General features: G+C 51.7%; 1 protein-coding gene across 2 annotated transcripts in view; it reads right to left on the reverse strand.

The window, feature by feature from the left end:
• Positions 1-25,575, reverse strand: part of plekhh1 (pleckstrin homology domain containing, family H (with MyTH4 domain) member 1) — a 255,781-nt gene that overhangs the window by 131,047 nt on the left and 99,159 nt on the right. For both annotated transcript variants that reach the window (XM_073040330.1, XM_073040329.1), the window contains 8 exons: positions 23,435-23,515; positions 19,916-20,095; positions 15,676-15,784; positions 13,512-13,624; positions 10,211-10,387; positions 9,740-9,837; positions 8,275-8,452; positions 5,168-5,323 (listed from right to left, as the gene is read on the reverse strand). In XM_073040330.1, the coding sequence (XP_072896431.1) occupies positions 5,168-5,323; positions 8,275-8,452; positions 9,740-9,837; positions 10,211-10,387; positions 13,512-13,624; positions 15,676-15,784; positions 19,916-20,095; positions 23,435-23,515 (1,092 nt within the window). The remainder of the gene's footprint in view (positions 1-5,167; positions 5,324-8,274; positions 8,453-9,739; positions 9,838-10,210; positions 10,388-13,511; positions 13,625-15,675; positions 15,785-19,915; positions 20,096-23,434; positions 23,516-25,575) is intronic.

Genomic DNA, 25,575 nt, shown 5'->3' on the forward strand with positions numbered 1-25,575 from the left:
GGTGGGGGGTGTCAGTGTCACAGTGAGGGGGAGGGGGGGTGTCAGTGTCACAGTGAGGGGTGGGGGGGTGTCAGTGTCACAGTGAGGGGGAGGGGGGTGTCAGTGTCACAGTGAGGGGGAGGGGGGTGTCTGTGTCACAGTGAGGGGGAGGGGGGGTGTCAGTGTCACAGTGAGGGGGAGGGGGGGTGTCAGAGTGTCACAGTGAGGGGTGGGGGGGTGTCAGTGTCACAGTGAGGGGGAGGGGGGTGTCAGTGTCACAGTGAGGGGGAGGGGGTGTCTGTGTCACAGTGAGGGGGAGGGGGGGTGTCAGTGTCACAGTGAGGGGGTGGGGGGGTGTCAGAGTGTCACAGTGAGGGGTGGGGGGGTGTCAGTGTCACAGTGAGGGGGAGGGGGGTGTCAGTGTCACAGTGAGGGGGAGGGGTGTGTCTGTGTCACAGTGAGGGGGAGGGGGGGTGTCAGTGTCACAGTGAGGGGTGGGGGGTGTCTGTGTCACAGTGAGGGGGAGGGGGGTGTCAGTGTCACAGTGAGGGGGAGGGGGGTGTCAGTGTCACAGTGAGGGGGGAGGGGTGTGTCAGTGTCACAGTGAGGGGTGGGGGGTGTCTGTGTCACAGTGAGGGGGAGGGGGTGTCTGTGTCACAGTGAGGGGGAGGGGGGGTGTCAGTGTCACAGTGAGGGGGAGGGGGTGTCTGTGTCACAGTGAGGGGTGAGGGGGGTGTCAGTGTCACAGTGAGGGGGAGGGGGGTGTCAGTGTCACAGTGAGGGGTGGGGGGGTGTCAGAGTGTCACAGTGAGGGGTGGGGGGGTGTCAGAGTGTCACAGTGAGGGGTGGGGGGTGTCAGTGTCACAGTGAGGGGTGAGGGGGTGTCAGTGTGTCACAGTGAGGGGTGGGGGGGGTGTCAGTGTCACGGTGAGAGGGAGGGGGTGTGTCAGTGTCACAGTGAGGGGGAGGGGGTGTCAGTGTCACAGTGAGGGGTGGGGGGGTGTCAGTGTCACAGTGAGGGGGAGGGGGGTGTCAGTGTCACAGTGAGGGGGAGGGGGGGTGTCAGTGTCACAGTGAGGGGTGGGGGGGTGTCAGTGTCACAGTGAGGGGGAGGGGTGTCAGTGTCACAGTGAGGGGGAGGGGTGTGTGTCAGTGTCACAGTGAGGGGGAGGGGTGTCAGTGTCACAGTGAGGGGTGGGGGGGTGTCAGTGTCACAGTGAGGGGGAGGGGTGTGTCAGTGTCACAGTGAGGGGGAGGGGGGGTGTCAGTGTCACAGTGAGGGGTGGGGGGGTGTCAGTGTCACAGTGAGGGGGAGGGGTGTCAGTGTCACAGTGAGGGGGAGGGGGGGTGTCAGTGTCACAGTGAGGGGGGAGGGGTGTCAGTGTCACGGTGAGAGGGAGGGGGTGTGTCAGTGTCACAGTGAGGGGGAGGGGGGTGTCAGTGTCACAGTGAGGGGTGGGGGGGGTGTCAGTGTCACAGTGAGGGGGAGGGGTGTGTCAGTGTCACAGTGAGGGGTGGGGGGGTGTCAGTGTCACAGTGAGGGGGAGGGGTGTGTCAGTGTCACAGTGAGGGGGAGGGGGTGTGTCAGTATCACAGTGAGGGGTGGGGGGTGTCAGAGTGTCACAGTGAGGGGGAGGGGGTGTCAGTGTCACAGTGAGGGGTGGGGGGGGTGTCAGTGTCACAGTGAGGGGGAGGGGTGTGTCAGTGTCACAGTGAGGGGTGGGGGGGGTGTCAGTGTCACAGTGAGGGGGAGGGGTGTGTCAGTGTCACAGTGAGGGGTGGGGGGGTGTCAGTATCACAGTGAGGGGTGGGGGTGTGTCAGTGTCACAGTGAGGGGGAGGGGGGGTGTCAGTGTGTCACAGTGAGGGGAGGGGGATGTCAGTGTCACAGTGAGGGGGGTGTCAGAGTCACAGTGAGGGGGGGTGTCAGTGTGTTCACAGTGAGGGGGGATGTCAGTGTCACAGTGAGGGGGGGTGTCAGTGTGTCACAGTGAGGGGGAGGGGGTGTCAGTGTCACAGTGAGGGGTGAGGGGGGTGTCAGTGTCACAGTGAGGGGGAGGGGTGTCAGTGTCACGGTGAGAGGGAGGGGGTGTGTCAGTGTCACAGTGAGGGGGAGGGGGTGTCAGTGTGTCACAGTGAGGGGGGAGGGGGGGTGTCAGTGTCACAGTGAGGGGTGGGGGGGTGTCAGTGTCACAGTGAGGGGTGGGGGGGTGTCAGTGTCACAGTGAGGGGAGGGGTATGTGTCAGTGTCACAGTGAGGGGTGGGGGTGTGTCAGAGTGTCACAGTGAGGGGGAGGGGGTGTCAGTGTCACAGTGAGGGGAGGGGGGGTGTCAGAGTGTCACAGTGAGGGGGTGGGGGGGTGTCAGTGTCACAGTGAGGGGTGAGGGGTGTGTCAGTGTCACAGTGAGGGGGTGGGGGGGTGTCAGTGTCACAGTGAGGGGTGAGGGGGTGTCAGTGTGTCACAGTGAGGGGTGGGGGGGTGTCAGTGTCACAGTGAGGGGGAGGGGGGTGTCAGTGTCACAGTGAGGGGGAGGGGTGTGTCAGAGTGTCACAGTGAGGGGTGGGGAGTGTCAGTGTCACAGTGAGGGGGAGGTGTGTGTCAGAGTCACGGTGAGGGGTGGGGGGAGTGTCAGTGTCACAGTGAGGGGGTGGGGGGTTGTCAGTCTCACACTGAGGGGGAGGGGGTGTCAGTGTCACAGTGAGGGGTGGGGGTGTGTCAGTGTCACAGTGAGGGGGTGGGGGGTGTCAGTGTCACAGTGAGGGGTGGGGGAGTGTCAGTGTCACAGTGAGGGGGAGGGGGTGTCAGTTTCACAGTGAGGGGGTGGGGGGGTGTCAGTGTCACAGTGAGGGGGAGGGGTGTGTCAGTGTCACAGTGAGGGGTGAGGGGGGTGTCAGTGTGTCACAGTGAGGGGGGAGGGTGTGTCAGTGTCACAGTGAGGGGTGGGGGTGTCAGTGTCACAGTGAGGGGTGGGGGGGTGTCAGTGTCACAGTGAGAGGGAGGGGGTGTGTCAGAGTGTCACAGTGAGGGGGGAGGGGGGTGTCAGTGTCACAGTGAGGGGGAGGGGGGTGTCAGTGTCACAATGAGGGGGAGGGGGGAGTGTCATTGTCACAGTGAGGGGGAGGGGTGTGTCAGTGTCACAGTGAGGGGTGGGGGAGTGTCAGTGTCACAGTGTGGGGTGGGTTGTGTCAGTGTCACAGTGAGGGGGTGTGTCAGTGTCACAGTGAGGGGTGGGGGGTGTGTCGGTGTCACAGTGAGTGGGAGGGGTGTCAGTGTCACAGTGTGGGGTGGGTTGTGTCAGTGTCACAGTGAGGGGGTGTGTCAGTGTCACAGTGAGGGGTGGGGTGTGTGTCGGTGTCACAGTGAGTGGGAGGGGTGCGTCAGCGTCACAGTGAGGGGGAGGGGTGTGTCAGAGTGTCACAGTGAGGGGAGGGGTGTGTCAGTGTCACAGTGAGGGGGTGTGTCAGTGTCACAGTGAGGGGTGGGGTGGTGTCAGTGTCACAGTGAGGGTGGGGGAGTGTCAGTGTCACAGTGAGGGGAGGGGGTGTGTCAGTGTCACAGTGAAGGGGAGGGGTGTGTCAGTGTCACAGTGAGGGGTGGGGTGGTGTCAGTTTCACAGTGAGGGGTGGGGGGGTGTCAGTGTCACAGTGAGGGGTGGGGAGATGTCAGTGTCACAGTGAGGGGGAGGGGTGTGTCAGTGTCACAGTGAGGGGAGGGGGGTGTCAGAGTGTCACAGTGAGGGGTGGGGGGTGTCAGTGTCACAGTGAGGGGGAGGGGTGTGTCAGTGTCACAGTGAAGGGGAGGGGGTGTGTCAGTGTCACAGTGAGGGGGAGGGGTGTGTCAGTGTCACAGTGAGGGGTGAGGGGGTGTCAGAGTGTCACAGTTTGGGGTGGGGTGTGTCAGTGTCACAGTGAGGGGTGGGGGTGTGTAGGTGTCACAGTGAGGGGTGGGGGAGTGTCAGTGTCACAGTGAGGGGTGGGGGGTGTGTCAGTGTCACAGTGAGGGGTGAGGGGGTGTCAGAGTGTCACAGTGAGGGGTGGGGGGTGTCAGTGTCACAGTGAGGGGTGGGGGTGTGTAGGTGTCACAGTGAGGGGTGGGGGAGTGTCAGTGTCACAGTGAGGGGGAGGGGGTGTGTGTCAGTGTCACAGTGAGGGGGAGGGGGTGTGTCAGTGTCACAGTGAGGGGTGGGGGTGTGTGTCAGTGTCACAGTGAGGGCGAGGGGGGTGTCAGTGTCACAGTGAGGGGTGAGGGGGTTGTCAGTGTCACAGTGAGGGGTGAGGGGGTTGTCAGTGTCACAGTGAGGGGTGGGGGGGTGTCAGTGTCACAGTGAGGGGGAGGGGGTGTCAGAGTGTCACAGTGAGGGGGGGTGTCAGTGTCACAGTGAGGGGGAGGGGTGTGTCAGTGTCACAGTGAGGGGGAGGGGTGTGTCAGTGTCACAGTGAGGGTGTACCAGAGTGTTACTGTGAGCATGGTACAACTTATCAAATTGAAGTAATTGTAGTGAGTTTGTGGAACGTTCCTGAGGTTTCTGGGAGGGACTTGGGATTTACCTGCTGGTGGATTTTGATACCCATTATTGCAGTTTATGGGTATGGAGTGCACGCGTCTGTGTTTGGGTATGGAGTGTGTATCTGTGGGTATGGAGTACGCGTGTCTGTATTTGTGTAAGGAGTGCTCGCATCTGTGTTTGGGTATGGAGTGCGCACGTCTGTGTTCAGGTAAGGGGTGTGCACGTCTGTGTTTGGGTATGGAGTGTGCGTGTCTGTATTTGCGTATGGAGTGCTCGCGTCTGTGTTTGGGTATGGAGTGCGCACGTCTGTGGGTATGGAGTGCTCGCGTATGTGCTTGGGTATGGAGTGTACGCGTCTGTGTTTGGGTAAGGAGTGTGTGTGTTTGGGTACAGAGTGCGCGTGTCTGTGTTTGGGTATAGAGTGCGCGTATCTGTGTTTGGGTATAGAGTGTGCGTGTCTGTGTTTGGGTATAGAGTGCGCGTATCTGTGTTTGGGTATAGAGTGCGCGTGTCTGTGTTTGGGTATAGTGTGTGTGTGTGTGTGTGTCTGGTCTATGCAGTGAGATACAGTCTACAGCAAGTCAGGAATGGGTATGAAGATATGACGATGGTATCTCTCAGCACACTTGTGTGCAGCCGCTGGACTGTGTTTCCGATTTTCCCGAGTACCTGCGTCTTACCTTCACAGTGCCTTGTAGACAGTGCTCCAGGTCCTTTCCGGAGGGATCATCCGTGAAGAGCGCAAATCCCGACTGCGAGGTTTTCCGCATCCCTATCTCCTGGTTCAATGTATTCAGGAATTCCTCAACAGTGGTGGAACCGTCAAACCCCACAACCTGGAGGAAATTCGGCAAGTGAGGAGCGGAGGTTGTGGTCTGAAATCCCCCACCACACCACCTCAGCACTGGGAGCACATCATCCCAACGTTGAGACTCCCACAAAGCAGCGGACAGCTCGGGATGAACCAGCCACTGAGGCACTCTCAAGGGGAACAGGGCACCCACTTTCTCATTGGCAATCCGGTCCTAACTCAAACTGAACCAGATTACCCAATGAAGTCTAGTGGACTGCAGGGGCCAAAAGGCTGGTACCTTCCATAGATAGGCAACGTACGCCGCAGGGAACCATACTCTCTCCGGTCCTGTTCACCCTGTACACATCAGACTTCAAATATAACTCGGAGTCCTGCCATGTGCAGAAGTTCGCTGATGACACGGCCATAGTGGGGTGTGTCAGGAATGGACAGGAGGAGGAGTATAGGAAACTGATACAGGACTTTGTGATATGGTGCAACTCAAACTACCTGCGTCTCAATATCACCAAGACCAAGGAGATGGTGGTGGACTTTAGGAGATCTAGGCCTCATATGGAGCCAGTGATCATTAATGGAGAATGTGTGGAGCAGGTTAAGACCTACAAGTATCTGGGAGTACAGTTAGACGAGAAGCTAGACTGGACTGCCAACACAGATGCCTTGTGCAGGAAGGCACAGAGTCGACTGTACTTCCTAAGAAGGTTGGCGTCATTCAATGTCTGTAGTGAGATGCTGAAGATGTTCTATAGGTCAGTTGTGGAGAGCGCCCTCTTCTTTGTGGTGGCGTGTTGGGGAGGAAGCATTAAGAAGAGGGACGCCTCACGTCTTAATAAGCTGGTAAGGAAGGCGGGCTCTGTCGTGGGCAAAGTACTGGAGAGTTTAACATCGGTAGCTGAGCGAAGGGCGCTGAGTAGGCTACGGTCAATTATGGATAACTCTGAACATCCTCTACATAGCACCATCCAGAGACAGAGAAGCAGTTTCAGCAACAGGTTACTATCGATGCAATGCTCCTCAGACAGGATGAAGAGGTCAATACTCCCCAATGCCATTAGGCTTTACAATTCTACCGCCAGGACTTAAGAACTTTTTAAAAGCTATTATTAATGCTTTTTGAGATGGTGATTTAGATGCATATCATATTTTTTACTGAGTTAAGTATTGTATGTAATTAGTTTTGCTACAACAAGTGTATGGGACATTGGAAAAAAAGTTGAATTTCCCCATGGGGATGAATAAAGTATCTATCTATCTATCTATCTATCTATCTATCTATCTACCCTTCAGATGGAGGTTTGGAAATGGGAACATCTGATTTGCTCAAAGCACAACACAAGGATGTTGGGGTGAGTGACTTTTGGATCAATGTGGGCCCCCAAGTTCAATTCAAAAACACAAGAGCTATTGCAATGGTCCTACTCACACTGTTCCCCTCCAAGTACATATGTGAGTCATTGTTTTCTTCAATGAACTCCATCAAGAACCAGGACAGAAACAGAGTCTCCAATGCACATCTTGGCCAGTGCCTCAGGATTGCCACAACAGAATACAGGTCTGACATCAGAAGGATTGCCTCATCCCGTCGCTGTCACTTCTCTCACTGATTGGTGAGTGAATCAATTTATTTTTGTCCATTTGTCAATCTTATTGTGGTATAATAACATTACAACATCAATAATACTGATAATTTCATTTATAACTACACTTCATACTTCAAATGCTATATAGCTTAATTAAAAAGAACAAATAGATTAAATGAGAGTACAGAAACAGTGGAAAAGGCAGTACTACTAAAACTCTGTGTGGAAGAGAAGTGGTGAAGACTACCATGTTTACTGTGTGTGTGTGTGTGTGTGTATTTTAATTCCAAGATGAGTTCTCAATGTGACAGCTGACAGTTGTGATAGCTGGAGTCATAATTAAATGGTTGGTTTTGGACTTATTTTGTTTCAAGAGTGCATTTTTTTTTCTTGTGTGACCCACAACACAGGCTTTGAGAATCCTAGGCCTAAATTATTACAACTACTACTAATAATAATGGTAATAGCAGCAACAACATCTGCCCGTAAAACAACTTACTGACACAATGAAAAAAAACCCTGGATGTTTTGACCCCCGGCTTGGCACGCTTGACATAATTTGGCCCTCGTGGAAAACTAACTGGACAGCCCTGGTCTACAGCATACAGTAACTTACTCCTTCAGAGGTGGTTAGAATCTGGCTGAAGTCGAGTCTCTGCCGTTTTCCTCTCTTCTTTTAACCTGCTCGTTTTCTCTGTGTAAGGGCTTGCTGACTGAATGGCACAGACATGGGCTGCCTTGCCTACTGAAAATGATACTAGTCCCAAAGTAATGATGGGAGGCCGTAGGGACAAGTGAAACTTCAGCACTCCCACTCCCCAAGGTACGAACAGCGTCTCTGACAAACGAGCCAGCTGCATTGTTACAGGAGGCAACAGAGGCACTGTCGTATAGGCACTGCCTCTCACCCTCAGAGACCCGGGTCCCGCCCTGTCGTCAGATACTGTCAGCCCGGAGTTCGCCCATTGTAAATAGCCCCTGGTTTACAGGTGAGTAGTAGAACCTTGGTGGGGAACGGAGGGTTTGATGGGAATGTAGGGAGGACCAAGTGGGATTAGTGTAGCACTAATGTGTGGTTGATGGTCAGTACAGACTCAATGGGCTGAAGGGCCTGTTTCTATGCTTTATATGACTCTTTGGTGCAATGCATTTGTGATTACAGGATTCACTCTCTAATTCTGTTACTTTATTTGTTAATAGCTCATTAAGTGTATCACATTATCAGCAGTATTTATGCTAAGTAATGCTTGTTACACTTCAGCAAAAACATTCTGATATTTTTGCCGTGATTTGCAAACAAGTTGACTTCTTAATGAGTTTCAGGAATGCAAGCAGGGAGCTGCTGATGAGTGATTGTCACATCTCACTGGAGCTGCATGCATCCATCACTGACCTGGTAAGTTCCATTCATGAAATGCACAGGGATACTGAACGGAAGGGAGTGGTGATAAGGGTTTCGCAGGAGGATCGACATCGTTTCCATCCGGGACGGCTTGGCCTCGCGGTCCCCATTCTGCAGCGTGCGCTCCAAAGACCTCTGGCAGTAGATGGAGTATTTGCCAATCTCCGTCCTGAGGAGGGACCAGTGCCAAGAGATTACTGTGTGGGCTTTGTGCAGAAGTCTCCACCAATACCTGCAGTTACAAACTGATCCCAAGGAATTCCTTCAATGGCATGGTATCTCTCCTTGAAAGAGGTACATCAGAATGTGATGAAGGTGGTGGCTAACACCCAATATCTCTCTTGGAATAGGGATCAGATCCTTCCCAGAACAAGGGGTGACTGACCCATCTCTTTGTCACCAACTTTTTGCATCCCAATGAGGGTTTATGAGCTTCATCGCAGTCCCCAACCAAAATGGGTTCAAAATACCAGCCTGGATTGGAGCACAGTTCAGACTGCACCTCCCAACAACCCGGAGGTTGTACCTTGCTGGATCAGACTAGGGCAGAGTAGTGATTGGCTTTGGATACAGCAGCAGCCCTTCTGTGTCCAAACGAATGCACATGGATCAGGGCAAAATGGTGTTAATTATTAACTCCTGAGATGTGGACATTACTGGCAAGACCAGACTTGGTTACTTAACCCCAGGAGGCTTGGGAAGTTCAAGATAAACCTTCGTCTTGCAAGGCTTTAAAGAATATACGCAGCCCAAAAACTGGACATTCAGTCCAACTGTCACTGCTCCTGCACCACTTGATAAAACTGAGCAGCAGCTGGCTAGGCTTCTTCATAAGGGCAATTAAAGACAACTGTGATGCTGAGCTGTGGCTAGCCATAGGGTGTCTGGATTACTAGCCCAGGAACAGAACTGCTGCAGGACTGAGTTGTGCGTAACTGCCACTGAATGGACTGGTGCTTTCAATGAAGGAGTTGGTGTCCTTGCTGAGTACGTGGATCACAGAGGAGAATTCCAAACTAAGCCTGGAAACCAGTGGTCTTGGTCAAGTTGCTGAGAAATGCAAGGTACATTTTGAAAGAAAATAGGAAGCAGAGTAGGCCATTCTGCCCCTCAAGCCGGTCCTATGCTGATCTCAACTCTTCTGCATCAGTCCCCCAAATCCCTCAATTCCTTCATCTTTCAAATAATTTTCTATCTCCACCTTAAGCATCTCTACTGATCTACAACCTCGGGGCTGAGAATTCCAGAGCTTCTGGGAAGGTAGGAGAGGCAGCAATAACCCATTCTGTAGGGATGGTGGGACACAGGCACTGGAAAAGACCTTGCACATCCTTGCCAGACAACACTTTAAAGGAATACCATGATGTTAGAAAGAGCAAGTGTTAGTCAACTCCATTTGTACTCAGAAACAGTATCCCACCCTGCAGCTTCTCTCCCAAGTTCAGAGGTCTCCTACCTGGGGTCCGCGTTGCGCTGGAGGTGAAGCTTGAGATACCACAGGAAGTGATGCTGAGGGAGGAAAAGAGCGACACACAGCGCCAGGAGCTGCCAGCACTGGACAGGGAGTAAGAAGGCATAATCACAGAGAGTCCATTGAATACTGGGCAAAAGCTACAACCTATACTGAAGTTCAGCTCAGTGACATAAATTCAACAAAAACTAATAGCTATCAGGGATCTCTGAATGATGAGTGCATTCAATAATAGTGAAGATTCCCAGAATGCATGAAGCTTACTTGGTATTATCCCACCATATTTCCTTTAATCTCATCTCACAAATGTTGGCTACTGTACACCCAGTATTTTTCCCTGTAAAACTCCATCCTTCAGAAGGGAAACTTTAATGCCAGATGCAGCAGCATAAAACCAGCTCCGATAGCAATCTGTGTGGCGTAGATGAGTCTCAGCTTGCAGTGAACGGCGGTTACCTGTATGAGGGAGAAGTTGTGTGACTGCCTGTTGCTGGTCTGCTTGATGAACTGACAGTAGATTTCGTTCTGTAGCTCGGTGTGTGTCAGGCAAACCTGAAGAGCGTTCTGAGCCAACGACACATGGTAGTCAATTGAAGGCGCTTCCACCAGCACGTTGATGAACAACTGGCACGACTGTGGATAGAGCACAAGTGAGGTGAGGGACATTAATCAGCACCCAGAGCAGCAGAACTAACCGGGAACAGAGATGTGGATGAACACGTCTGATCAAAGAACCACAACTCAACCACGCTGGCGTAAACAACCGCGGCTGGGCGAGGCAGACGAACCCCCGCTGAGTGCATGAGTCATGCAGTTGACAACATTTGCTCTGAGTGCCTATTGTACATCAGACCCAGACAGACCTGCCAGACTCACGCAGGCTTTATGAGACTGATGCAACTCCCATTCATCACCATCACCCCAGCTTATCTTGGACACTTTGATGGTATGAACAGCTTCTACCTGCCCATCAACTTAGCAGAGAAGCTCAGTTAGGTATGTGATCGTGGGTTGTGGAGATGGGGCAGGTGTGTGTTGGTTACGTGGCAGGGCTAGAGGCGTGGAATGTCACTCGACATCGCCACGTTTTTTTGGCTGCCCCAGAGCTTCAGGACGGTGTATGTACAGATTTGAGAATATGCAAGCTGTTAGCTGGGAAGTTGTTCAGTTAACTTGCATCACAGATACAAAAGCTAAAGAGCACGAACCTCCAGATTGATGGGAAGTTTCTGTCCCAGTTATCAGACTCCTGAATGGAGCTCTCATACACCAAGAGATGAACTTTTAATCTATCTTGCTGTGTCTGTCTGCACTTTCACTGTAACTGTTCTACTTAACTCTGCTTTTTAAAAAGATTTTTATGACCTTCATAAGATTCTGTTTGGTATGATCTGTTGGGGTGGCATGCAAAACAGAAGTCTTTCTACTGTCACACAACACACACAAAATGCTGGTGGAACACAGCAGGCCAGGCAGCATCTATAAGGAGAAGCACTGTCGACGATTCGGGTCGAGACCCTTCGTCAGGACTACCTGAAAGGAAAGATAGTAAGAGATTTGAAAGTAGTGGGGGGAGGGGAAAATGCAAAATGATAGGAGAAGACCGGAGGGGGTGGGGTGAAGCTAAGAGCTGGAAAGGTGATTGATGAAAGTGATACAGAGCTGGAGAAGGGAAAAGATCATGGGATGGGAGGCCTAGGGAGAAAGAAAGGGGGTGGAGAGCACCAGAGGGAGATGGAGAACAGGCAGAGTGATGGGCAGAAAGAGAGAAAAAAAAAGAGGGGGGGAAGCAAAATGTATCAGGGATGGGGTAAGAAGGGAAGGAGGGGCATTAACGGAAGTTAGACAAGTCAATGTTCATGCCATCAGGTTGGAGGCTACCCAGACAGTATAAGGTGTTGTTCCTCCAACCCAAGTGTGGCTTCATCTTGACAGTAGAGGAGGCCATGGATAGACATATCAGAATGGGAATGGGACGTGGAATTAAAATGTGTGGCCACTGGGAGATCCTGCTTTCTCTGGCGGACAGAGCGTAGGTGTTCAGTGAAATGGTTTCCCAGTCTGCGTCAGGTCTCACCAATATATAAAAGGCCACACTGGGAGCACCGGACGCAGTATACCACACCAGCCGACTCACAGGTGAAGTGTCACCTCAGCTGGAAGGACTGTCTGGGGCCCTGAATGGTGGTGAGGGAGGAAGTGTAAGGGCAGGTATAGTACTTGTTCCGCTTACAAAGATAAGTGCCAGGAGGGAGATCGGTGGGAAGAGATGGGGGGGACGAGTGGACAAGGGAGTCGCGTAGGGAGCGATCCCTGCAGAAGGCAGAAAGGGGGGGGGGGGGGAGAGGGAAAGATGTGCTTGGTAGTGGGATCCCATTGGAGGTGGCGGAAGTTACGGAGAATTATATGTTGGACCGGGAGGCTGGTGGGGTGGTAGGTGAGGACAAGGGGAACCCTATCCCGAGTGGGGTGGCGTGCAGATGGGGTGAGGGCAGATGTGCGTGAAATGGGAGAGATGCGTTTGAGAGCAGAGTTGATGGTGGAAGAAGGGAAGACCCTTTGTTTAAAAAAGGAAGACATCTCCTTCGTCCTGGAATGAAAAGCCTCATCCTGAGAGCAGATGCGGCGGAGACGGAGGAATTGTGAGAAGGGGATAGCATTTTTGCAAGACACAGGGTGGGAAGAGGAATTGTCCAGGTAGCTGTGAGAGTCTGTAGGCTTATAGTAGATATCAGTAGATAAGCCATCTCCAGAGATGGAGACAGAAAGATCAAGAAAGGGGAGGGAGGTGTCGGAAATGGACCAGGTAAATTTGAGGGCAGGGTGAAAGTTGGAGGCAAAGTTAATGAAGTCAACGAGCTCAGCATGCCTGCAAGAGGCAGCGCCAATGCAGTCGTTGATGTAGCAAAGGAAAAGAGGGGGACGGATACCCGTATAGACTTGGAACATGGACTGTTCCACAAAGCCAACAAAAAGGCAGGCATAACTGGGACCCATACGGGTGCCCATGGCTACAGCCTTGGTTTGGAGGAAGTGGGAGGAGCCAAAGGAGAAATTATTGAGTACGAACTAATTCCGCTAGACGGAGAAGAGTGGTGGAAGAGGGGAATTGGTTAGGTCTGGAATCCAAAAAGAAGTGAAGAGCTTTGAGACCGTCCTGGTGGGAGATGGAGGTATATAAGGACTGGACGTCCATGGTGAAAATAAGGCGGTGGGGGTCTTTCTACTGTACCTCAATAAATTTAACAACAATAAAACCAACCAGGTCTCTCTCTACATCTCTTCCCTCCAACCTATCAGAAAGATCCCAGAGAAAGGGAGGAGAGTGGAGAATCACAAACACGAGCGACACACACAAGATGCTGAAAGGACTCAGCAGGCCAGGCTGCATCTACGGAAAAAGGTACAGTCAACGTTTCGGGCCGAGAGTGGAGAATCGGAGGGTTCATTGGCTGGATGAAGTGACAGACAGGGCTCGGGACCGCCCAGGAGCCCAAGGCGGGTGGGCAGATGTTCATCCGGAGGAGGTTAAGGACACGGGAGGGGCATAGCCACAGAGACATTTGAAACTGGAGGCGGTGGGGTTCTAAGGCCAACACAACTCAACAAGGAAAAGCATGGAAGGACATGTGAGGCAGTCACACTACACATACTGGTTCAACAAAAAAAAAGCATTTTGAGTGAGAAAGCTCTAGTGCTTTGCATCCTGTTAATACTCCATGTCAATAAGAGTTAACACAGAGATCTGAGCTTTTACCTTGAAGAGTTTCAGAGCTTCTGTCTGCAGGGCATTGGAGGGGAGGGTGGTGAGGGCAGTGAGGATGCTGTCTTTACTGCAGCACAGGACCGGGTGCTTCCAGATGGGCGAGTCTGCAGGAAACAAAGCAAGAGGCAGCTGTCACGGTGTCCCTGCATTCCAAAAGCACGCGGCTGCTCAGCGTCCAGATTCATCACGGGGTGGGGCTCCCTTTGCTTCACCAAGCTGCTGTCCAAAGGGTAGTGTGTGGTTTTCACCCAGTATTGGCACCAAGGCTCTTCCCTCCCACCCCACCCCTACTCCGGACACTGTGCCCAGACTTGGAAAGGTTTGCCAGCTTCTGGGGACCCCCTTGCACTAACTGCTAAGCCCAACAGGTCAACCTGTTGGATAGGGCTGACCAACAGCCTGCCAGTTGTTGGGATGGAGACAGATGCTGGAGGAACAGAAGAGCCAGAGTGAATTCCAGATGATGTGAAATGATCTGTTGTTGTCAAAACAATCCACTCCACTTACGCTGAAAGCAACAATATTGGAGAACTCACAATGTAGAAACAGGTCATTTGGCCCTCTGGCCACTGACAGTATTTATGCTCCTCTACCTTCTCAGCACACCTTCCCTACCCTTTCCACCTCATCCACATATTCATCACCACCGTTTAATGTGAGTGAAGGAAACGGGGGTCCCAATGTGTTTAAAGGGAGAGTGGGGAACGGGGTCCCGGTGGGTTTAAAGGGAGAGTGGGGAACGGGGTCCCGGTGGGTTTAAAGGGAGAGTGGGAAACGGGGGTCCCGGTGGGTTTAAAGGGAGAGTGGGGAACGGGGTCCCGGTGGGTTTAAAGGGAGAGTGGGGAACGGGGTCCCGGTGGGTTTAAAGGGAGAGTGGGGAACGGGGGTCCCGGTGGGTTTAAAGGGAGAGTGGGGAACGGGGTCCCGGTGGGTTTAAAGGGAGAGTGGGGAACGGGGTCCCGGTGGGTTTAAAGGGAGAGTGGGAAACGGGGGTCCCGGTGGGTTTAAAGGGAGAGTGGGAAACGGGGGTCCCGGTGGGTTTAAAGGGAGAGTGGGGAACGGGGTCCCGGTGGGTTTAAAGGGAGAGTGGGGAACGGGGGTCCCGGTGGGTTTAAAGGGAGAGTGGGGAACGGGGTCCCGGTGGGTTTAAAGGGAGAGTGGGGAACGGGGGTCCCGGTGGGTTTAAAGGGAGAGTGGGGAACGGGGTCCCGGTGGGTTTAAAGGGAGAGTGGGGAACGGGGTCCCGGTGGGTTTAAAGGGAGAGTGGGGAACGGGGTCCCGGTGGGTTTAAAGGGAGAATGGGAAACGGGGTCCCGGTGGGTTTAAAGGGAGAGTGGGAAACGGGGTCCCGGTGGGTTTAAAGGGAGAGTGGGAAACGGGGTCCCGGAGTTTAAAGATCTTTAGGAGATTTAGGCCTCATATGGAGCCAGTGATCATTAATGGAGAATGTGTGGAGCAGGTTAAGACCTACAAGTATCTGGGAGTACAGTTAGACGAGAAGCTAGACTGGACTGCCAACACAGATGCCTTGTGCAGGAAGGCACAGAGTCGACTGTACTTCCTTAGAAGGTTGGCGTCATTCAATGTTTGTAGTGAGATGCTGAAGATGTTCTATAGGTCAGTTGTGGAGAGCGCCCTCTTCTTTGTGGTGGCGTGTTGGGGAGGCAGCATTAAGAAGAGGGACGCATCACGTCTTAATAAGCTGGTAAGGAAGGCGGGCTCTGTCGTGGGCACAGAACTGGAGAGTGTGACATCGGTAGCAGAGCGAAGGGCGCTGAGTAGGCTACGGTCAATCATGGAAAACCCTGAACATCCTCTGCATAGCATCATCCAGAGACAGAGAAGCAGTTTCAGCGACAGATTGCTATCGATGCAATGCTCCTCAGACAGGATGAAGAGAATAGGAAATGGGGTCTCTCTGTTTTTAAAGGGAGAGTGGGAAACGGGGTCTCAGTGAATTTAGTGTGAAACATGAACCCTAGATTTTAAAGGGAGTATGGGATACAAGACCCAGTGAGCTAGCTACTGAACAATTGGGATTTCCAAACACTCATAGTAGATTATTGGTGTTTTACTGGAGCATTAATTGGTAATCCTCCGACACCGTACCAGCCAGGGCCAGTGTTGATCCACAATCTCCCTGCGTGGCACTCACCTGACTGTCCATCGACATCCAGCAGTCTTCCGATCAGCTGCTCGTACTCTGTACCTACTTTGGAATGGCCGCTCCCAGCCGCCACAGTCAAATGGTACAGCCAAGTGTCCTGTGGAGGCGCAAGGCAGGGTAGTAGAAAGCACAGTGAAGGCGTTAGTCTCACTGAGGGAGCAGGAGTGGAGTGGAGTACAGGCACAGGATGGTAAACTGACCAGAAATTCAGCATCTTGTACTTACAACCTCGGCAACAGCAGTCAAAACACCACAGAAACTGTCCCTTTGGCCCACTGAATCCATGCTAACCACCAATCACCCATTCACAGAACCCCATTTGATTCTCCCCACACTCCCGTTAATAGTTCCAACACCCCACATTCCACAATTCACCTAAACAATTTACAACGGCTAGCTCACCCACCAACCCACACGTCTTTGCAATGTGGGTGGAGAGCTGCAGGAGATTCACGCGGGGAGAACACGCAAACTCCACGCAGATAGCACCCAGGGTCGGGATCGAACCCAGGTCACTGGAGGTGTGAGGCAGTGGCTCCACCAGCTGTGCCACTGCCTTCTTCTGGATGACCACCCAATACAGTAATCAATGATCAAACCCAACAGACCACCGCAAACGAGGTGAACAATTCTGAAACCAGCTGCATTCCCACCGCAGTCCCTGCTTCTCCTGGGCTGAAGTTTGGTGGAACAAGGCTAATTTAGTTATTATTAAATAAAGGAGCTGGCTGCAAGTGGTTAAATCCAGCTCGACTGAGATCGTTTCCAGCTGGAACTGGTTGACAGAGCAGGGTTGCTGCTCCTGGGGAGACACACTCCTGGAATTATGAGTCAGCATTCCAGTGAATTGGCTCCTCGTTACTTAACAGACACTTCTTGACTAAATATAAAATAACCTTTGTCCCAATCTTCAACATTGTCATAGCCAGTAAAATAAAAATGTTTGGAGATATTTTTAGAACACTCTTCTGTTCACTGCCTGTCCAGTATTCCCTCTGCATTGTGTCAGGCACCATGCGAATAATCTTAACTTCCACAAAGTTTGGGCACAGGCCTGGAAGTTTGGCAGCCTATCATAAATTCTGATTATCCATCACATTCTACTATCCTCAGTGAGGAACACTGAAGTTCAATGCCAATAAAAAGACGACACAAGAAAACAGCAGGAGTCAGTGAGCAGGCCCATTGAAACTGCCCCACCATTCGATATCATCATCAATACTGGTCTCATCTGGGTGGGCAGGGTGGAGATACCAAAGGAGGTGTAAGGCACCCCTTCCCTCTGCTAGCCTGCAGGTCATCCTTGGGCAAGGTGTAGCACCTCAGGGTCAGACATGTGGTGGATGGTGTATAAGCAGCCCGTGCACATCACAAGTCCTGCTTATGTGACCACGGACACCAGGTAGAAAATCTCTGAAGTGTATTAGTAATGGCTGAAGTCACACGTCCTGTAAAGACATTGCCCAGAAGAAGGCAATGGTAGATCACTCCCGTAGAAAAATTTGCCAAGAACAATGGAAAGACCATGGCCACCCATGTTATACGACATGGTGCCTAACGAATGAATGGACTGACCTCAGCATCTCTCCTGTACCATTCCTCTGTACCCCTCTAACCCTTGTGCGTTCAAATATTTACCCATTGCCACTTTGAACACTTGTAATGATCCTGCTTCCACCACCCACCAGGACCGAGAATTCCGGAGACCACTACCTTGAGGGAAAGAATTCCTATGTACCGGAGTTTCAAACGATCAGGTAAAGCTAAGTCCCTTTGTTCAAAACTCTCCCAGCAGCAAACACATTCCAGTCCAGCCCCTTTGGGGTCCTATGTCTGAATAAGGTCACGCCTCATTCCATCAAATTCCAAGGAATACAGCTTCAAACTAGGCAATGTCTCCTGACAGGACACCCTTCTCATCCCAGGAAATAACCTGGAATCCCCTTGGTATTGCCTCCATATGAACATAGGAAATAGGAGCAGGGTTCGGCCATCTGGCCCGTTGAGCCTGCTCTGCCATTCAGAAAAATCATGGCTGATCTGGACATGGACTCATCCCCATCTACCTGCCCTTTCCCCATAACACTCCCGTGTACAAGGAAAAGGGACTAAAACCATGCACAGATTCCAGGTAAGGCCTCAACACCACCACCCTGTGCAACTGATATAAAGCTTCCCTGTTTTTAAATGCCTACCCCTTCGTACCAACTACAGTGTGAAGTAGTTGCCCCTCAGGTATAATCTTTCCCCTTCACTGTAAACTGAGAAATGCACGTCTCCAGGATCAGAGACAAAGAACAAACAGCAGAAGAGATGGCGTATAAAGAACTGCACATCTCCGGAATGACAACGAGAGGCACAAGGGTGGCAGATCAGCCAGAAATGTTGCCATCAGAAGTGAAATGAGGAGGAGCTAATATTTGCCTTGCTACGCGTCTTTCTTCTTTAATAAACTGGTTTTTCTTCTTCAGTTTCCAAAGTAAAGCAATACCAATAGCATTCAGGGAAATTTAATGTTCATTCTGGTCACATCAGACTGCACTACCCTTCTCTCAAAGGGTGCCCCAACGGGTCACCCCGTTGTCTAGTGCCCTCTAATTCTTGATTCCATAATTCTGGACAATGACAGAGTTCATTCACCTGATCTCGGCCCCTCAGGATTTTATACATCTCTATAACGTCACCCCCCCCTCCCCCCCCAGGGAATTGAGCCCTGGCCTGCCCAACCTCTCCTGAGAACCCAGTCCCAAGTCCTGGCCTGACCAACCTCTCCTGAGAACCCAGTCCCAAGTCCTGGCCTGCCCAACCTCTCCCGAGAACCCACTCCCAAGTCCTGGCCTGCCCAACCTCTCCTGAGAACCCACTCCCAAGTCCTGGCCTGCCCAACCTCTCCTGAGAACCCACTCCCAAGTCCTGGCCTGCCCAACCTCTCCCTAGTACCCACTCCCAAGTCCTGGCCTGCCCAACCTCTCCCTAGTACCCAGTCCCAAGTCCTGGCCTGTCCAACCTCTCCCGAGAACCCACTCCCAAGTCCTGGCCTGCCCAACCTCTCCTGAGAACCCAGTCCCAAGTCCTGGCCTGCCCAACCTCTCCCTAGTACCCACTCCCAAGTCCTGGCCTGCCCAATCTCTCCCTAGAACCCAGTCCCAAGTCCTGGCCTGTCCAACCTCTCCCTAGAACCCAGTCCCAAGTCCTGGCCTGCCCAACCTCTCCCTAGAACCCAGTCCCAAGTCCTGGCCTGCCCAACCTCTCCCTAGAACCCAGTCCCAAGTCCTGGCCTGACCAACCTCTCCTGAGAACCCAGTCCCAAGTCCTGGCCTGCCCAACCTCTCCCGAGAACCCACTCCCAAGTCCTGGCCTGCCCAACCTCTCCTGAGAACCCACTCCCAAGTCCTGGCCTGCCCAACCTCTCCTGAGAACCCACTCCCAAGTCCTGGCCTGCCCAACCTCTCCCTAGTACCCACTCCCAAGTCCTGGCCTGCCCAACCTCTCCCTAGTACCCAGTCCCAAGTCCTGGCCTGTCCAACCTCTCCCGAGAACCCACTCCCAAGTCCTGGCCTGCCCAACCTCTCCTGAGAACCCAGTCCCAAGTCCTGGCCTGCCCAACCTCTCCCTAGTACCCACTCCCAAGTCCTGGCCTGCCCAATCTCTCCCTAGAACCCAGTCCCAAGTCCTGGCCTGTCCAACCTCTCCCTAGAACCCAGTCCCAAGTCCTGGCCTGCCCAACCTCTCCCTAGAACCCAGTCCCAAGTCCTGGCCTGCCCAACCTCTCCCTAGAACCCAGTCCCAAGTCCTGGCCTGTCCAACCTCTCCCTAGAACCCAGTCCCAAGTCCTGGCCTGCCCAATCTCTCCCTAGAACCCAGTCCCAAGTCCTGGCCTGCCCAACCTCTCCCTAGAACCCAGTCCCAAGTCCTGGCCTGCCCAACCTCTCCTGAGAACCCAGTCCCAAGTCCTGGCCTGCCCAATCTCTCCCTAGAACCCAGTCCCAAGTCCTGGCCTGCCCAATCTCTCCCTAGAACCCAGTCCCAAGTCCTGGCCTGCCCAACCTCTCCCTAGTACCCACTCCCAAGTCCTGGCCTGCCCAACCTCTCCCTAGAACCCAGTCCCAAGTCCTGGCCTGCCCAACCTCTCCCTAAAACCAGTCCCAAGTCCTGGCCTGCCCAATCTCTCCCTAGTACCCAGTCCCAAGTCCTGGCACCTTCTTCCACCTTCCCAAATGACTCTCACCTTCTCCTGCTTTGTGCCAATCAGCAGGTAAGTTGGGCTTTGATCCTTTGGATGGATGACCAGGGTGAAGTGGGAGGAGAGGAACCCTCGGCCCCCGGCCTCGTAATCCTCATCGGAGTCGCAGGAGCGGTCCACCTCTTCGACTTTAGCTGCTCTGACCTTCAGTTGACCCAGGGGGAACTAAATAATCAGAGGGATAATTAGAACAAAACATCTCCTTCCTTACATGCTTCACGCACAAAACCAAGACCGGCGTTATCAGCGGCAGCACTAAACACGTTGAGGAAAGCAATCAAACACCTGCTGGTTGGAGGCAAGCTTTGTAGCCCCCTCACTTGGCTCTGCAGTTTCTCAGCTCCTACTACCCGGGCTTGTCACTGCGTACTCCTGTGACAGAGCTCTCCTTTTGCAGTGTGGGAACATCACTGGAATGTCACCCAGCGAAGACTGAGACAGCTCCGTCTGCAATCACGACTTTGAACTGCAACCCGCGGCTAGATCTGCAGCGCAATACCACTGAATAAGCAGGAACTCCAAACAGTTATGCAGGAAGCTTAATATTATTGCCTCAAATTTACTACACCCCTGATATCAGTCTTCATTAGACCATTCCCGGATTGAGCCACTGTTATCCCGGAGTTACCTTCACAGTTTTATTCCCTTACACACAGCTCAGGCACTGTTATTGAGCCAACTGCCTTCAGACAGAAGGGCCGAGTTTTAGTGGCCACTTCCAATGCACTGGCAACCTGATACTTCCACTAAGGCCTGTGAGTGGAGGCTGAGGTTTAATTAATCACAGACAGGAGACTGTTGAAACACACAAAGCTCTGCATTCCCCCACTTACAGGATTTGGTTTTCTGCTTTGAGCCAGGCAAATGGGATGTATGCACACTGCCAGCACAAAAGAAGGAAGCCTCAAGTTCTCAGTGGAGGTCCAAACGAAGTACAGAACAAGTGCTCCTCCTGTCACCCCACCTCAGCAATCGCCATTCTGAACTTGGTGGGTGGAAGGAACCATTTCTGTGTTATGTCTCTCTATGAAACCAGCCAAGCTGTACTGGCACAGGTGTCTGGTGTGGGCATTGGCTTGGAACTCGTTATACAATGACCAAGCACGAGGAAATCTGCAGATGCTGGAAATTCCAGCAACACACACAAAATGCTGGTGGAACGCAGCAAGCCAGGCAGCATCTATGGGAAGAAGTACAGTCGACGTTTCGGGCCAAGACCCTTTGTCAGGACTAACTGAAAGGAAAGATAGTAAGAGATTTGAAAGTAGGAGGGGGAGGGGGAAATCCAAAATGATAGGAGAAGACAGGAGGGGGAGGGATGAAGCTGAGAGCTGGAAAGGTGATTGACAAAAGTGATACAGAGCTGGAGAAGGGAAAGGATCATGGGACAGGAGGCCTAGGGAGAAAGAAAGGGGGAGGAGAGCACCAGAGGGAGATGGAGAACAGGCAGAGTGATGGGCAGAAAGAGAGAAAAAAAAAGGGGGGGAAGCTAAATTTATCAGGGATGGGGTAAGAAGGGGAGGAGGGGCATTAACGGAAGTTAGAGAAATCAATGTTCATGCCATCAGGTTGGAGGCTACCCAGATGGAATATAAGGTGTTGTTCCTCCAACCTGAGTGTGGCTTCATCTTGACAGAAGAGGAGGCCATGGATAGACATATCAGAATGGGAATGGGACGTGGAATTAAAATGTGTGGCCACTGGGAGATCCTGCTTTCTCTGGCGGACAGAGCGTAGGTGTTCAGCAAAACGGTCTCCCAGTCTGCATCAGGTCTCACCAATATATAAAAGGCCACACCGGGAGCACCGGACGCAGTATACCACACCAGCCGACTCACAGGTGAAGTGTCGCCTCACCTGGAGGACTGTCTGGGGCCCTGAATGGTGGTGAGGGAGGAAGTGTAAGGGCAGGTGTAGCACTTGTTCCGTTTACAAGGATAAGTGCCAGGAGGGAGATCGGTGGGAAGGGATGGGGGGGACGAATGGACAAGGGAGTCGTGTAGGGAGCGATCCCTGCAGAAAGCAGAAGGGGGGGAGGGAAAGATGTGCTTGGTAGTGGGATCCCGTAGGAGGTGGCAGAAGTTACGGAGAATTACATGTTGGACCCGGAGGCTGGTGGGGTGGTAGGTGAGGACAAGGGGAACCCTATCCTGAGTGGGGTGGCAGGCGGATGGGGTGAGGGCAGATGTGCGGGAAATGGGAGAGATGCGTTTGAGAGCAGAGTTGATGGTGGAGGCTCCCGGTATCCTTCCCATACCACACTCAGTCCAAACTGTAGTCTCCCTCTCTGTTCCAAGTTTGGAAAACCGAATACTACTGACCTCCTTTCTGATGGCACTCCACCAGCATTTACACTTTTCAAATGTAACCTCAACCACAGGCATTGCGATGGGGATGCAATTATACCTGGGTTCACTGCCTTGAGGGGGAAGAGTGGTACATGGGACTGAGGTGCACGGGGCACACTGCGCAGGACACAGGATCGAGGTAACCTCCTATAGACTGCTGTCAACCACAGGCATTAAGATTGGGATGTAATTATACCTGGTTCACTGCCTTGAGGGGGGAAGAGTGGTACACACCCAGGAACACAATACAACAAAGTATACTTTACAGCTGCATGTTAACTGACAAATACCTGCCCCAGCTCAGGAACTGAGGGTGCAAATCTTTCAAGGTTATTGAAGACTAATCACAGTATATATTTTTACACTTCCTTACAAGGAGGAAGCCATCTATTTAGCCCATCAAATCTAGTTAAATTTTTGAATTGAACGATCAAGTTGAATTTATTATTCTCACTTTCTTTTTGAATTTGCAGTTTGTCATCCTTTGCACACTGGTTGAACGTCCAAGTTGGTGTGGCCTTTCCTTGATTTGATTGATTCTGGTTAGTATTTATTCTATGAATTTATTGAGTATGCAAGCAAGACAATGAATCTCAGGGTTGTAGATGGTGGCATATCTGTACTTTGGTAATAAACTTACTTTGAACTTTGAATCTATTCTGGCTCACAAATCAATCTAATTCTCCATTAATTTTCCATGCCACTCATTCATCCTGCATTCCCATCCATTCCTCTCACATGCTACCCCACACGAGGGACAATTTATAGCGGCCAATTAACCTACCAATCTGCACATCTTTGGACATAGGAGGACACTGGAGCACCAGGAGGGAATCTATGCAGGCACAGGGAAAACCTGCAAACTCCACATAGACAGCACCCGAGGTCAGGATTGAACCTGGCTTCCTGGAGCTGAGAGGAAGCACCTCTTCTCTGCAATCACCACTGTCACTCCACTCTTCAAATTACTATTTCATCAGCAAAAGATTAGCCGTGGCTTTATCCTCAACTTGCGTTACGTCTGGCTGAGGGCTGAAGCAGTCCCAGGGAATGGATAGCTCACATTGCACCAGAGGTAACAGAATGAACCCACTTGTCCTTCAGCCATTTGACTGGAGTCTATTTCTGGGTCACTTTACTAGTGGCATTTAAGTACCTTGTCATCCTGATTCCGGAAGTAGTAGAACACCTTCCCAATGAGAGAGCACCAGACCAGCTTGGAGTAGCCATGTCTCACCTGTAAGGCAAGCGAAGAACATTGAATCATCAGTACCTTGTGTGAGTGTGGGGGTCACTTTTAATGGTAAAGTGAACCAAATCTGAGGACCCACGGACACCTGAGCCTGGATTCTACAATCGCATAAATATTCTAACCACATACCATCCTTCAGCCCTAGAGGAAGTAAAATGCTGAAATTGGCTTCTTCTCTGGTTGTGATATATATTAAAAAATAACTTTTGAACAGTTTCCATCATTTAAAATTGTGGATATTCAGATTGCGAGCAGTTTCTCTCTAAAATGGGAGAACTTTAGAGGCTATGGTCCAGGATTAGAGGCCCATTCTTCCAGGACTGAGCCAAAAGTTTTCAGTTAAACTCTTTTGGGAAGGGGGAAACGCATTCTGAGAATTTTTGAAATGTCTGTGGAAACTCCATTGCTGAAACAGGAGCTTAATAGCACCTTCCTCTCAGCTGGGCAGCCTGCTCATCCTGCTCACAAGCAATGAGATGGGTGGCTTTAAGGGCCATCTCGTCACAAATACACACACACAAGACGAGGTTAAGGCAAGTTGCTCTCTGACTTATACAACTTCCAGCCTCGGGAAAAACAAAAACAGCCCCTCAAGTTCAACAGAGCTCAAACGAAAGCATAGAGCCCTCATCCGAGAGGATTAACAGAAAGACTAGCAGCAGGTCCTCGGTTTGTCCTGAGATAGTTGATCTCATTTGGTGTGGCAGATACATCAACAATCGATTTTACGTAGCATATAATGGAGGGAATCAGCTAAAGAGAAACAAGGCAAGGGAGATCAGATTGGAGCAAGCCACTGAACACTTAAGAGGCCCAGATTTCAGGAACAGCTAAAAAGGGAAGGGGAGATTAAGGGAGGGGTGGACAGGTGAAGGCATAGCTCCCACCGGCAAGAGAGGCAGAAGGGGCCTGAGTTGGAGAGGTGAAGACGTGGGATTTAGAGATTCCATTATGGATGGATCCCAGCTGAGAAAACCTGTTCCTCAGTTGAGGCCTGTCACCTCCTCCTGCTAATTGATGGGGCACACCCAAGGAACAGCTGACTGACTGGGGTACTGAGGGCAAATCCATACCAAGAGGAGGACGGGCATGGCGGGGGGAGAGGATGTGAAGAGATTTAGTTTCAAGATCCAAAGTACTGCACCTTCAATTGCAGCTGGCATTGCAAGAAACCCTGTTCTTGAAATCCAGACAAAGTGAAGTTTCCTTGAGTTATAGATAGAGGACTTGGTGAGATCAGATCTGGAGAGAATAAATAGACTGGAGCTTTCCTCTGCGGAATGTCAGAATGCTGACCTTGGAGGTTCAAAACATCATGAGGGGAATAGATAAACAGTCTTTTTGGCAGGGTAGGGGAATCTAAGAGCAGATGGCATAAATTAAAGGGGGACTGAGGGCCAACATTTCCGTTAATGGTGGTGGGTACATGGAACGAGAGGGAGTGGTGGAGGTGAGTGCAATTACATTTAAAAGGTGTTTAGACAGGAAAGGTTTCAATGGTTATGGGGCAAAAGTAAGACTAACCCAGGTAGGCAACTTAGTCAGCACGGATAAGGTGAGCTGAAGGCCATTTTCTGTGCTTTTTAACTCTTTGACTCTAAAACTGTCCAGTTTTGTCTTCCTTACCGAAGGTTGGATATGTCTGCTAAAAAGGGAATGCAATGAAGACTGGATCCTGCGTTGGCAGGAGCGCTGACAGATTACACAGGCCCATATTCAACCAAGTTCAGAAGAATGCGAGGAGATTTAACAGAAAAACAAAATTCCTAGAGGGCTCAGCCAATTTGGTGAATGGAGGACGTTTCCCCTGGCTGACAGTGTTTACAACGAGGAGTCACAGTCTCAGAGTATGGACGAAAATTTTTAGGAGACGTTTCTTCATTTGGAAGACAGTAACCTGTGGAATTCCCTATCACAAAGGCTATGGATGACGTAACTGGCCAGGATTAAGGAGGAGGTGGAAACATTTATTGGAAGGTCTTCAAAGAGAGTGAGGAGAGAGGAGGATTGTAGGGGATTGAACTGAAAGGTGGAGAATGGCCTGA

The sequence above is a fragment of the Hemitrygon akajei genome, chromosome 3 (genome assembly GCF_048418815.1).
Source record: "Hemitrygon akajei chromosome 3, sHemAka1.3, whole genome shotgun sequence".
NCBI classification, from domain to species: domain Eukaryota; kingdom Metazoa; phylum Chordata; class Chondrichthyes; order Myliobatiformes; family Dasyatidae; genus Hemitrygon; species Hemitrygon akajei.